General features: G+C 37.5%; 1 protein-coding gene across 1 annotated transcript in view; it reads left to right on the top strand.

Annotated features, from left to right (window-relative positions):
• Positions 1-3,838, top strand: part of LOC149289327 (uncharacterized) — a 195,414-nt gene extending 191,576 nt beyond the window's left edge. Inside the window, exons 32-33 of the mRNA XM_089490723.1 lie at positions 2,862-2,915; positions 3,758-3,838. Coding sequence (XP_089346849.1) covers positions 2,862-2,915; positions 3,758-3,838 — 135 coding nt within the window. The remainder of the gene's footprint in view (positions 1-2,861; positions 2,916-3,757) is intronic.
• Positions 3,839-14,800: the final 10,962 nt, after the last annotated feature.

The raw sequence follows: 14,800 nt of genomic DNA, 5'->3' as shown, positions 1-14,800 counted from the left end.
GGAATAGGGGAGAGGCTGTCCCTGTAGTTCATGCCATGGCTCCGCTATTTTGTGGAAGTACCCCAAGAGGCCAGAATAATGCAAACAAATTCACGGAGAAAAATGTTCAGAAATGCTTCTCTTTCTCCGTGGATCTGTCCTTTTCCGGATGTGCTCTGGAAGGCCTGCATAATGCAGCAGATAGTGGGGAGAAGTGGACCAACAAAGAATACAGAAGAACAACAAGCAGAGCTGTGGAAAAAGAGACATGAACACGGAAGCAGCTGTCTGAGCAGATAGGGAGACATTGAGAGAGAGCCTAAGAGAGAGAGCGTGAGAGAGATTGAGTGAGAGAATGTAAGAGAGTGAATTAGGGTAAGTGACAACAAATTATGTTTCTGAATGGAAAAAGCCCTCAGAAATTAATCCAAACCGAAACATCAGCAAACAAAGTTTGCCTGAAAATGAATGGACCAAAAATGAAATTAAAAGGTCTCCGTATTTTTTTTTTCGGTCCATGTGCACAAGTCTTATATAAATATATTAAACTATATAGAACTTTTAGTACTTTCTCCAGTGTAAACAACCAACAACAAAGCAATGTCCATGTAGAAGTAACAGCCTTAATAAATTGCTACTAAAAAACTAGTAACATATTTAGAACTCCATAAAAAAAAACATTTTTGCACAATTTGCTACAATGTGTTACAGTAAAGTTCAAGGTGTCTTCCTCGGTGCAGCCCTGACAAGTAAATCTTCCTAATTGGTAACATCCCACTTGTACCTTGCACTGATACATTGTACGAAGTTACGAGCAAAATGTCCCAGAAAACAATTAACAGAGGGGAGGTAAAAGTAAGTTTGCTTTGAGCTGTCCAGCCAAGCAGTGGTCATTCTAAAGCCACGGCATACTAAAGATGGCTGAACAGATTCAAATACATTTGATTGACGTGTCTTTTTTTAAGATACTATAAAATATCTATGAATGGTTCTGTATCCTCTCAAAAATGCACAAGTGAGTGTGCGTATGTGTGTGTGTATATTAAATGTAAATTTAATATGATAATAGGGAAAATATGGCTGAAATGAATGTGTCTTATGTGTTAAGACATGGTGAATAGCAATTTGGAGGAACTTTCCCAGTATTGAATGTAGAATATGCTGGGAAAGTACATGCCAGCAATTAACACAATACCGTATTTGCTCGATTATAAGACGACCCTGATTATAAGACGACCCCCCAAATCTGAATATTAATTTAGGAAAAAAAGAAAAAGCCTGAATATAAGACGACCCTATAGGAAAAAAGTTTTACCAGTAAATGTTAAGTCATGTAAGCTATTTTTTTAATAAAAGCTATGATTGAGAAAAATATTTTGGTTTTATTTCCTTCTATTTTCCAACCTGCCCCCCCACTTATGCACATCTGCACCAGAAATGCCTTATACCCCCTATATGCCACTGTGCCCCATGATATGCCTTTTAACCCCCTATGTGCCACTCTGGCTCCAGAAATGCCTTATACCACTATATGCCACTCTGGCATTAAAGGGGTTAAAAGGCATATAGGAAGGTGTAAGGCATTTCAGGAGGCAGAGTTGCATATAGAGAGTTAAAAAGGCATTTCTGGAGGCAAAGTGGCATTAAGGGGGTTAAAAGGCATTTCATAGAGCACTCTGCCTCCAGAAATGCCTTATGCCCCCCATTTAACACTCCCCCGCCCCCACAAACTTACCGGTGCTTCTGACTCCCCTGTCATGTAGCCGGGGCAGCCGGAAGGAGGTGCGGCTAGCAGCGGGGGTTGTCTGCGTCCATCGCGCAGACCTTCCCCGACTGTCAGAGAGAATTCCCCGCACCGGGACGCAGACAACCCCCACTGCTAGCCACACCTCCTTCCGGCTGCAGCGTAAGTTGTCTACGCTGCCCCGGCTGCACACCGGGCTCAGAAGCACCGGTAAGTGGGGCGGGGGACAGGAGGATCCAGGTCCCCTGCAGCTGCGGGGAATCTGGATCTGAGTCGTCTCATAGTCAGACCTATTTGCTCTGAAAAAAAACTCGTCTTATAATCGAGCAAATACGGTATACCATTGTACATGGTGCCCTGTAGGTTTCTGACAGTCTGTTGGAACACGGCATTGGCATAGTGCCGTCTGCATTTATCCACGGTTCACAGTGGGTGGGTTTGGACAGAGGGATATGAAGTTACTGTTCCCTACATAGCGATTAATTAGTGCTATCAGCTGTTCCAAATACCGTAGCAATTAATATGATCTTTGGATGAGCCTAGTATGTAATGGAAATATTATTGCCCGTCATATGAGTCAGTGTTTCACCATGGCAATGCTACTAATAAATACATCTATGCCTTTTTTGGACCAAGCTTTGACTATGCTTCAAAAGATCTACCACACCTGGTTGTGCAGATATTGTTATAGCTTGTAAGGCAGAATGTACAAACTTTGCTTGTCAGACACTCCTTACACGTGCATGATTCAGGATCTCTTCTGAGGATCCCAGGTCGACTGATGTCTGCTTTTCAGACCGTTGACAAGTAAAGATCCACCTGTACTTATGCACTGGTGGCATACATTGAGGAGGGCAGAGGCCTCGCCCTTACAAAAAATGACTGCAGTTTTTTCTGAAGTAATACTGCAGTTTCTTTGTAGAAAACTGCAATTTTTTGGACATGAAAAAACTGCAATACTGCAGTATTACTGCACATTTACTGCACATTTACAGTAAAACTGCAGTAAAATTGCAGTATTGCAGTTTTTTCATGTCCAAAAAACTGCAGTAATACTTCAGAAAAAAACTGCAGTAATTTTTCGTAAGGGAGAGACTTGATGCTATAAATGAAGTTAATACAAATGTTTATCTTGCAGGGTGAGAAAGGAACCGTTGGTGATCCAGGACCAAGAGGCCCTTATGGTTTACCTGTAAGTCACCATTGACAATGTAATGCATAGCTAGTACTGATACAATTTCCCTGATATTACCACTGTAAATAAAGCTTGTAACCAATATGTTGGAACATAGTTTTGTAACATGGATTACACTTCTACAAAGTGTTTACGTTACAGCATACTAATACATAGCTCTTTGGGATTGAAGGTACACTACAGCTGGCATCAAATAGAATGTTTTAATCTGACCACAGATACATGTGTGCATTACAATGCCAGATAAATATTTGTGATCTTTTTACAGGGCAAAGATGGCGAGCCTGGGCTAGATGTAAGTCACCTGGCTTTGTGAAAATGTATAAATGTGTATATATATATTTATACAGTATATATATGTACTGTATATATATATATATATATATACTGTATATATAAATATATATATATATATATATATACAGTATATATATATATATATGTGTGTGTGCATATTTCGTGTCCATTCATTTTTCATATTTTATTTCTCATGCCTTAAATTATCATGTTTAATAAAATTTGAACCCACACGAATATAAAGATATACTATATTTAAGTAGTCCTTGCATACCTCAGCATTGGATGAGACAGTGCCTCTGGATTGAGGAATTCTTAGAGCCTCCAAACTGCTTAGAATTCCCTTTGTCAAGCAAGTTCCTTTTGCAGTAGGATCAAGAATTTTTTTGTCAAAAAAGTAGTAAGACTGAGACCTTCACCAACTTCCTTGGTGATATAGTACTAATTAGTAATTACTGATATGTACTGATTTTTTAAACACCTTCCCTTTTAATGCATGAATGGTAGACAGTCAGACAAAGTATTCTTATATATTGTTTCAGGGTTTTCCAGGTCCTCGAGGAGAGAAAGGTGACCCCGGAGAAAGGGGAGAAAAGGTGACTGATGTTTTAAGTAAACACTAATTTTATAAACTAATCCTTGAGTCGTCTCAACCTTATCATAGGTTACGAAAGCAATCATAGTCTTATGTGCCAAGTGATAAGATGGGCTGTAAGCTCTGTACTTAGACCTTTTCAGTAAACCAAGGTATATGTTACCTAATTTGCTTGCCTTTCATAATTTCTTATAGGCATTCTTGCTACAATGGTCTAACTATTAGTTCTTGAATCAGTGATCATCATTAATAAATTATATGGTAAATTTATCCTAGAACATACAATCCTTTTTACCAAACAGGAATATGCACATGTTAAAAAATGTAGCATACTATTTCAGTTATTTGAGGTGTCTAGCCAGTCTAGAATAGTAGCCATGTAGATAATAGTGAACTGGCCACACAAACATTATCTTGTCCTCAGGCAAACCAGTACCAAAGCATTTGGGAATTGCTTGATTGCTTCCCTGCCGCATATAATTTCTCTACTAGAAGGTTATTCCACATTTCCACTACTTACATAGAAATATAGAATTTGATGGCATATAAGAATGATTTGGCACACCTGGTCTACCCCAATACATTCACAACAGTTAGCGATATTACCATAGAGGGGTATGAACATGAACATTAAATACAAAATTCACATTAAGACACATTAGTGCTAATGGCGAATGGGTCCTTGCTCTTGCAAGCTTACAATCTATTAGGTGGTTAAGGGGGAATGAGACAAAAGATGAGGCCCTGCTTTGGTAAGAATTATTTGATTCTAGTTATGATCATGTAAAGAAGTCAGTGAGATTTGTAGAAGAGTGGTATGACAGCTAAACAGAGCCATAGGTTAGTCCTCCATGTAGTTGATGCCCTAATTGATAATATGTAATGTATATGTTAGCTTATCAGTTATCCTTTGGATTAATAGCCAGAATATTAGGGTGAAATGATTTATTACCTATGGAAATTGGCATTGATGACACAGAAAGTTAAGTAATGTATAGGACAAGTGTCAAGAATACCCTGGACAAATATATTCTCCGTTCCAGGTATACAGCAATCCATCTTACAGATATTTGGAATTCTTTGAAACTGTTGGCACACATGAAGTCTTTAGCTTGCGCAATGTTTTAATTAGCCGTCTAACACAAATATACATTATTCTTGAAATGTTGTTTTTTTCCATTCCACTCTTTGATTGCTTTTATTTTGCATTGTTATGCCATATATCACCTTCCACTGACTGATCATGCTGATGTGATTTCTGACAATTGCTAAATGTTGATTCCTTATCCAGAGGTGCATACCCTTCTCCTCCTTCAACCTGTGTCCTTTCCTGCAACTTCTCCTCCTGTACTTTGTAACCTTAAAACCATTCCTCCCTAATTCAGCGTAGTGAGCTTACTTGGGCGATGACTGCTGGTTTAACCACCCAGGAGTTAGGGAATACTAAATGCAATCAATTCATTTCCCATAGTGATGAGCATAAATATTATTCCTGAGTATTGCAGTCATCACTAAATAAGCCTGCAAAAACCGACCTTGTCTGTTTATTCATTTTTTAACTAATACTATGGCTTTCATAATATCTCACTCGTTCAAGTTATTCTAGCCATACACTGACCAAACTTCATTTAAAAGGCCGTTTGCTGGGTGTGATGGACATTTACCTTTGTCACAAACATCAGTTAATATCTGGATTCCCAGAACAGAACTGAAAACATTGAAAGCCAGTGACATATTAATTGCAGCAACAATCTACTAATGTCATATCTGCAATCACAAAGTGCAGTCCCTGCGAGATGCACTGAACTTTTTCTAAAGTAAGTTCATTACAAATAATGTATAAAGCCTTAATAACACAACCTCTCCTATCTAATTTTTGTCCTATTTTTCTCTTTCGTGATCACCTTTGTGTCGAAGTTCATGATGTGTATCACGCTTTTAACCCTTACAGGATTACTAATATTTCACTTTTCCAGTCTGTCTCTGATATCCAGCACCCAGAGATACTTACACAAGTCAACCAACATGGTTAAATGTCCTCCCCAAAACCCTTCTCTTGTTGAGGTTTTTGATAAAATACGTTTGTTCTGTCCAAACCATTGTATCCACAGGGGGAAAAGGGAAAGAAAGGCAAAAAAGGGCCTAAAGGGGAGAAAGGAGAACAGGGTGCCCCTGGATTAGATGCACCCTGTCCATTGGTATGTCTCAATCAGAAAACGCCATCTTGTAATGAACGCTAACGTAATAGGATGTGAGCAGACATTCAGCCCTTAGCCAGCTGATCTTATCAACGGTAAATAAGTGTAGAATTATCGTAATACTATTATTCTAGCTGGGTTGGACCAGGCTTTCCATATTATTGTCTTCTAGCAGAAGAATTGGCGGACCACTTTACAGAAACTCAACCTTCCAGCTTTCATGTAGATTGATGGTGGCTAAACTGTGATGTTTGCTCTATTCCTAAGTTTTTTTCCCTTTTGTTTTTTGGTTTCATATAGGCGAGACAATATTTAAGCTTTATCAATGTCAGTAACATTGCGAGTTAATCTTTACAAACAGGGTTTCCGTGGATTAAAGGGGGAAAAAGGGGAACCAGGTCAACCTGGCCTGGATGGGCTGGATGCCCCTTGCCAATTGGTACAGTATTTCTCTTTCCTATGTTCCCTGCTTGTACGTCCTTGTCTCAATAACCAATGCAAAGGCCGGATCTGGCACCTTTTGCATTGCCGAGAATATGCATGCTCCTGCATGAAAGAAGCTTACGGGATCTAATAAGTCATGAGATACTTCCTGTCCAAATTCTAACCCCTCCAGCTATTCACACATTTTGTCTTTCCTCTATATTTTTCCTCAGAATGCCTTACACACACATATTAGCGTGTTTGCCTACATACACACGCATAACCTTGTAGTGACAAGCGTATAAGCTTACCTGTCTATTACCTGTCTTCGATTTAGGTTGAACTTTACAAGAGATCAGTGGGTAATATACTACCTAGTGATATAATAGCCTGCAGCCCTATCCTTTTCACACACACACACACCCTATAAAATGGTGTTTGAGTTTAATAGTCCCCCCCTCAAATTTCCTTACCCATAGCCATGGTCACAGCTTCCTATCCTTGCCTCAGCATGAATCTTAAATCCTCTCCATACTAAAAGTATACTAGAAATCCTCTTCCTTGTACCAATATGGCAAACACAGACCTTTCTCATTAAAAAGGTTACGGTAATGTGTCCAGACAGTGGTCACATAATCACCAAGATCGTATGTGAAAATATTTAAAGGTGCTGTTCCACCTACTCTGCTAATTTCATATGTTTGTAACTAAATGCCATAGGAGATGAAAATGCTGCATTAATATAATTAAACATTAAGAGGAAATGTCACACATCTACTAAAGTTTGACTAAGTGGAACAGCAGCTTTAAAGGATCTCAGCACACCTGTTTTATTGCAGTTGAAATAATTCAGCAGGGAGTAACAATTTCATTGAAGGTGTTTTATTTTAAGATTTCACATTTGCTGGGGAAAAATGGAGCATGCTTACTGCACACAACATATGTGTTTTGTATGTCTGTATGACGCACATGTCATTTATATCTGGAGAATGCTGGACACGCAGTATATGAACGTGCCGACCGAAAGCAGCACTTGGCACACTCTCTATAGCGGCTATAACTCTCTAGGCAGTAAATGTGTCAAGCAGCATAAAAAAAGTGCTGTTCATGGGTTCTCACAGATGTCATAAGTCCAACGTGACGCTAATAATTATCTGATCAGGCCAATGGAAACTCAGTTATAAGGACCAACCCAAATATTGATAATATACTTGGCAGTACACTGTAGTGTTGCTGACAGGCATAATTAAAGTGTACTTCCCTGTTCAGGAAAACGAGATTTCTTTTAAATATTTGTCACTTAGAGCAGTGATCTCACAAGGCAAGCTCCAGAAAGAAATGACCGTGTCACATCATTGCTAGTCACAATTCATAAAAGCAGCCAGGCTAATTAGGAAAAATGACAACTGGCGTAGCGTGAATGTAAGACCGTACTGAAGTTTTAAGGATGCATGGAATCATCATGCGTGATCTAGTACAGAATGTATTTTCCTACATGATTGTGATAACTTGGTTGATGTGCAATGTTGTTACTTTTTTGTGTATCATAAAAAAGATTAACGGGCAATTAAACGCCAAAAACGTTTTGTAAGAAGATCAGTAAGCTTCAACCAATAGTCCCATCATGTGGCCCGAATTAGATCAGATGCCCTAACTGGTGACAAAAGTATGGGTCCTCCTTAGATCTTTAACTCCTCTTGGCTTCATACCAAAGAAAAAAGTTGGGCATTTGCTTTGCTAAATATTGCGCAATCAAATTTTGTATCACTTAATAATTTGGACATTGCCCCAGGGTACCCCAAAATTACAAAGGTAAGTGAGCCCCTCTATAACAACAGGGAGAAATGTATCAAGTATGGCTCAGTTGACATTGTCTGTTGTATTTTTTTGTTTAAAACAGGGACCAGATGGACTTCCGATGCCTGGTTGTTGGCAAAAGGTGAGAACTGACTAATTGAAGTCACAGCTAAAAGATAGGTAATCACGCTTCAAATTAACATTAACTCCCTTCCAAATAATAAATGCAGCTGATTTGAAGGATAGATGCTTGTTAATAAGAATGCCATGCATGCAATCTGCACAGAATTGTATTATGAAGCATAACATATATTGAACTCATTAAGCATGATGTACGTTGCAGCGGTAAAAACATGACTGGAGGTGGTTATGTATCGTATATATCTGTAGAGTAGTACAGGCTATCTAGGTTATGCGACTACAGAAGAAGGCTAATACTTAAGTAATTGCTTCGTAGGCATATAATTCACATACACATGAGCAGCTCTAAAGGGATGGTGCTCTTTAGATTTATAACTCGTAGCCACAATCCTGAAGGCAAAGGCACAGAAAAGAGCAGTAATGTAATAGGTTAATGTGTACAAGTGCACTGTTCTTTTACACTATTACTGTTATTCCGCGTATATTTAATACGCGTACATACACTGTTTTATTATACGCTGGGCCATGCCGGGCTATTAACCACTATGTTTTTTTGCTTCTGTTTTGCAGTGATGAATCTAATCATACAAGCATGAAGTTGTAAATACTTATCCACATTTTGTATTTATGGTAGAGAACTGAAAAGAATGATTTGAACAAAAATGTTTACACGTAACGTCTACTTGTTTATGAATATACCTTTCATTCGCTTGCACAAGCAGTTATCAACGCTGCTGCTGAAACCTGCAAAACTATGGGAACAACCTTTCATACCTTTAACACGACTGCTTTGTGTAAAGACTATTATGCAAAGCCCCCAATTACACGGACTAGTTACATTTACAACCAAATACGGCTATACCAATACTGACTATTTTTGGAGCCTACTCCAAGCTAACTTCCATTTGTGTGCCAAATCTCAGATTCGCTGATTTGTGTCATCATAGCTGTTTGTACAGACTAATGATATGCATGACTTGTGTCTCGCCGCTTGCCGTGTGATTTTAAAATCACGTGTGATATGCTTGCTGTTGCTACTTACCCCACCTTCTCCTTATTATGCTCCTTTTGTTCCTTCCAAGGGAGTGACACCATGGCTTGTGGCCAAAAAGAGATAGAACGGAATTAACAGAGAATCAACAAATGCTGTTACAGTTTTGAGACATATGGCCAAAGTTGTTGGTCTTTAGTCTCCTGCTTGATAAGCCATTCTGCAGATGAGGCTTATTGGTCTTGATTGCCTTCAGCATTTTTTTGGTGGTACGCAAGGCCACCAGGAAGTGGAAGATGGACATGTTTTGAATATACAATATGTCAGAGATACAGTAACGTTTGGAGGTGCCTAATGAAAAATATATGTACTGTGAACATGCAGATGGTTCCAGCATCCACTGATGAACATCTGAAACTAATGTGCGGAGCAGTGGCTTCTTATTTCTAATTCTAATTTTAAAGAAACTATGGGTTCTCCCTGAAAAAAATACTCCTCACAGAATAGGAAAAGCAAAAGTAGGACATTTCTTTTATGTATGTTTTACAACAACAAGAAAAAAGAAAAAAAAGCACCAGTTTCTGATCGTACCCAGCACGGTCTTGGTAAACATTGTACTTATTCCTTTTAATATGTTATTGTTCTAAGGTGTTTTGTAATAGTCTTGAAGAACTGTGTAACAATTGTTTGAAAGCCTAACCGCAGTAATCTAGCAGAATGCCAAAGTGTTGTGTTCTTTTCTATTGCGTAACAAGTTGACGAGGTTGGTCATAAGGCCCTTTCCACCTTTTTAACAGGCCTTTCAACAAAAAATACCACAGCATGCAACAGTCCACGCAAGCGGGAAAACTTCCTCATAGCTCTCAGCTTACATGGTGCACCTGTGCTTTTTTCCTCATTTAATATTAATTTTAAATCCTTGAGTACCGTGAGCTGTTAAACTTCACAGCTGCTGTTCTTGAAGTCCTCTTTGTGCAGGAATACCAAAACACACCGTTCTAGCTGTTTGGTTAGTGTTTGAGGTCTTGTTGATTTTCCTTATTTTTTATATTTACCTTTGTATAAACCATTTAGGAGACTGAAAGGCCACTCAAAAAACCCGGGAGAATGTTTTCTGGTTATGATGACACATTTTTTCCTTAAAGCACCCATTCCTTGAGTTGCCGCAGGTATCACGCATTACAGCGTTGGCGATATAGTCATAGGTCCTTTTAATAGAACGCTGGATCTCCTGATCCATCTTGGTAGACAGCTTGGCTTCTGTTCACTTAAAAAGCACAGCTGGTTTCAATAGAAAACAGATGTGTAGCAAAACCTTAAGCCAGAGTCTAAAATTCTATAAAGGCTTCTCAATAAAATTGCAGCTAATGTTGGAATAAAAAAAACATGCCAGACTCGGCCGCACCCGCTTCATACTTCCCTCACGGTGTGTTTGTCTCCAGCCGGGGACGGGATCTGTATGAAGAGCGTACTCTGGAGTTATAAAAACAAGGCACATCTGGTTAGGAGATTTCCTGTGGTCGGCCTAAATCATATTAAACTTCAGACCGAACAGATGTGCTTCAACTAGAAGTATATATAGATATAGATATATACACGGGCAGAAAAAAGTGAAATGTTTAAAAGTTTACAAAAATAAATTAGAAAAAATCGTGCTGAATATTAATTGTAAATTTCCCAATATTTGTTCACACTTTGGCCAACGACTGGTGTCTATTGAAAAAAGAAAAAAATATATAATGGGCGGCCATCCGTTTTTATACAAAAAAAAATATATATATACTGTGTATTATTTAATCACCCTGGAAAATGAATGGTTCTGTAATGCATGGCATGCAAAAACACACACATACATACGAATGCAAGTTTAATTCCACACAAAGGAATTAACTTTGTGCGACTTATACAAAGGTTCTACCTGCTACTTTTATATCCACGTTCCTTTTGGTGCTAATATGTACTATATGTGTTTCTGATGTAAAAATGCGGCATATATTATTGATTTTACTTCCATTCCTTTTATCATGTTTTCATATATATATATTTACGTTTTTATGTGCTATAACACCCATCATGTCTAGGCTAAGTGTGCCTGATGGGATTTGAAGTCCACAGCAGTTGAACCAGCCGGTCCCTAGATTGATACACAGGCCAAAAATTGCTTTTTGATTTTGTCTATATTTTCAATGATGTTGGAACTTGCAAACTAGTGTATGTGCACTGATTTCCTGCAAAAACCATACATTTAATGACGCATGTTGTCAAATTTCATTATTTTTCCTTTAACTACATTTTAATTTTGATTAACTATTTTGAGTGTCAGGGAGTGGCAGAATTCAGCAGACCAATGCATTGCTCACAAAACTGGCACTCACGGGGTTAAGGAGTGAGATGTATTTAGGAAAAAATGACTAACATTTTTTGAAGTTATATTTGTAAATGGATGGAAAACATGAAAGTTGTTTCAGCTTGGTTTATCAAAGTTTAATCTCCCAAAAATAGAAATATAGTTTTATATTCATTTATATTTTTATTACAAAATCTAATATTTTGTTTTAACTTATAAAAAAATCATTTTTTATTTGGCAACATTTCTAATCTGGCTTTACAATTCACCAGCTTTCAGTATGAGAGCAAAACTTTGATAAACAGAGCGAAGTAGTATACTCGTGTGTTTTACTTCTTGATTCAAGGAAATATTATTCTTTTTTTTTTTTTAATACATTTCTGATCTGAATCACTGGAGGATTCATATGTTGAAAATCAATTACTTTGTGGGGGGGTTTTTTGTGAATTGCAATGCTTTTAATAGGGCAACATGCACTAAAGTCTAGTGTCTGGTATTTAATCCCAGTGAGGTCATATATACTTTGGAGTTAAATGACATTTTACCCCAGATTGGGATGGGAGGCCAACAACAAGTCCAACTATCTGTGTCTTTCATGCCTTCCAGAGAAGAGTACTTCAGAATCGTGATGATTATTTCTGGAGATTTTAGGTACTGCCATCTTTCTGTTACTAGAAAGGGTCATTTTAAAAAAAAACACCACAGTATCATTTATTTCACCTAATATTCAGTTTACACCAGAGACTAGCAGCTTCTTATCTCAGTTAGATTGAAAATATTTAGAATGCCACAAATATATACATCGTGGGGCTGTAAAAAGTAGAGGTGCATTCACTATACTGGGCGGTTGGATGTAATGATTACATAGGGCAAGTTAAGCCACTTTTAGACTTGGGTTCATCTTCGCTTGCCCAATGCATCCACAAATATTCTATAGTTCTAGTTTATTTTCTGATACTGAATTGGCTTCCTTTTAATCCTTCCTTCTTTTTGAGTTAATTTATAGCATGCAGTCACCAATACTATACTTCTGCTGTGTATTAATTTAAACACACCAGGCTCAGAGACATATTCTGTCCTAGTCCAACTAGGCCGAGGGCGTATGGTCCAGGAGGGCAACAGTCCCCTGCCTCCAAACCCCGAAAGCACCAAGAGCGTTTTAAATACCCAGTCCCACTTGATTGTATTAAAAAGCCATTATGTAACAGAATGCCAATAAGTATAACAATTCATTGCTACCTTTGGCAGTTCTGTATCTGCTATTGATGCAGGGAAGGACATTTTTTATTAATGGTATTTAATGGTATTCCATTTCAGATGGGTTGGTACATTGCTGCTTTGTGGAGCACTGAGCGCTCATCTGGTAACACAGAAGGAAAATGTTTGCACACATCGCTGGTTCAGCCTGATTAAAGCTAGATGTTCACAGATTTAAAGCTAGATTCACAATATAAAATATTGTATGCTACACACATTTGAATCACTGTGTACGGGATTTTAAAATAGGATTTAACATATTCATATTTATCCTGGTCACACACAGGGGTGCAGTGGAAAAGTTAAGTGATCCATATATTATATTTTAAGGATGTAGTTATTTTTCTCCTTGTACATGTGTCTTGGTATATATATATATATATATATATATATATATATATATCAAGTATATATTTTTTCAGTCTTTAACATTGTGTGTATTATAACTGTGGCAATTGTACAGTTGTGTTTTTACTGCAGAATGCAAAAGGACTCTTTTTAAAGAATGATGGGTTCTTGTAGGCATTATGCTGCTATTGGTAAGGCACAAGGGTCAATGTTCTGATCAGTCATATGTAATAAGGACCTTATCTACACATGGAAGTGAATCGATGGGGCATTTTTCGGTGTCCCACCTGTTTTTGCTAACCAGAAATTGCCTTATGGCTTAGTATTGGTCATTTAATATGGTCTGAAGTGTCTTGTCATTGTAAATATTTTGTTTTTGTTGCCAGAGAGTTGCAAAATTGTATTTTTCTTCCATTTTTTTTAATTATGTCACTTGTCACAATTTTTTTCTTCTATGCATTGCTTTGAATAAGTTAAGAACAAGGATTTCTTTTTCTTTTTTTTATTGCTCACCAGGTTTCAAACACATCTTTTTAAATTTTGTATGTTAATTTTGATTTGTTATTTCATGGTGAGAAGTTGATCTTCAGAAGTTATTTTTTACACTATGTATGACATATTTTCATAATGTAAAAAGTGTGTGATTAAAATATTAATCCCCTTGAAAAGTTGATGAGTCTTTATTTTTGTGTTCTTTTAAAGAAATGTATTAAGAATATTATGGTTTCTCAGTTCATAATAAACTTCCCAAAAAAGAACGGGGGAGTCAGCCCTTGCCAAACTAAGATGGATAAATAAAGTTGTTATAGGTGACAAAGACCCGAGATACCAGATATCATCTATGTCTATGAGGATGGGAGAGAAGTAACTTTACCCAGCCTTCACCCTAGCCGTTTTTTTTTACATATGTGATATGGTAGTTATTGGAAGACGTGTACATTCAAAACTCACTTAAAGTCTAGTAGGTCTACATATAAACTTGGCTCTATTATTGTAGGTGTGAGAGTTCTTCTGGGCTGGTAGCTGGTTTTGGTAGCAATCAAAAAGGACGTCAATATGCATATGAGAGAGAAAATGAGTTAACTCATTATACTGATACTATTAGTTGGTTGATCAAGTAACAGATCAGATTCCATTTTGGAGTCAAGAAGGAATATTTACCCTTTTGGGACATAATTGGAAATCGCTTCAATGTTTGTTTTTTGCCTTCTTCTGCATCAACGGCTGGGTTGAACTTGATTCACTTGTGTCTTTTTGTCAGCCTATGTTACTATGTAACTATATACATAAGCAGGAAGTCACTTCAGGTGTGTCAGGATATAGCCATAGTTCACAGATGGGCTACTAAAATGCAACGTAGGATAACAGTTGTGCTCAAAAGTTTGCATACCCTTGGAGAAGTGTTAATAATTAATATATGTGCCATTGTTAAGGAAAACATGAGTGAGCTCGCAAAACACATTTCTTTACGTTCTTATGAGATTCATA

This window comes from Sceloporus occidentalis, unplaced genomic scaffold, assembly GCF_023333645.1.
Source record: "Sceloporus occidentalis isolate IW3139 unplaced genomic scaffold, rSceOcc1.0.p SCAF_46, whole genome shotgun sequence".
Classification (NCBI taxonomy): Eukaryota; Metazoa; Chordata; class Lepidosauria; order Squamata; family Phrynosomatidae; genus Sceloporus; species Sceloporus occidentalis.
This window is presented reverse-complemented; position numbering and strand designations above follow the sequence as displayed.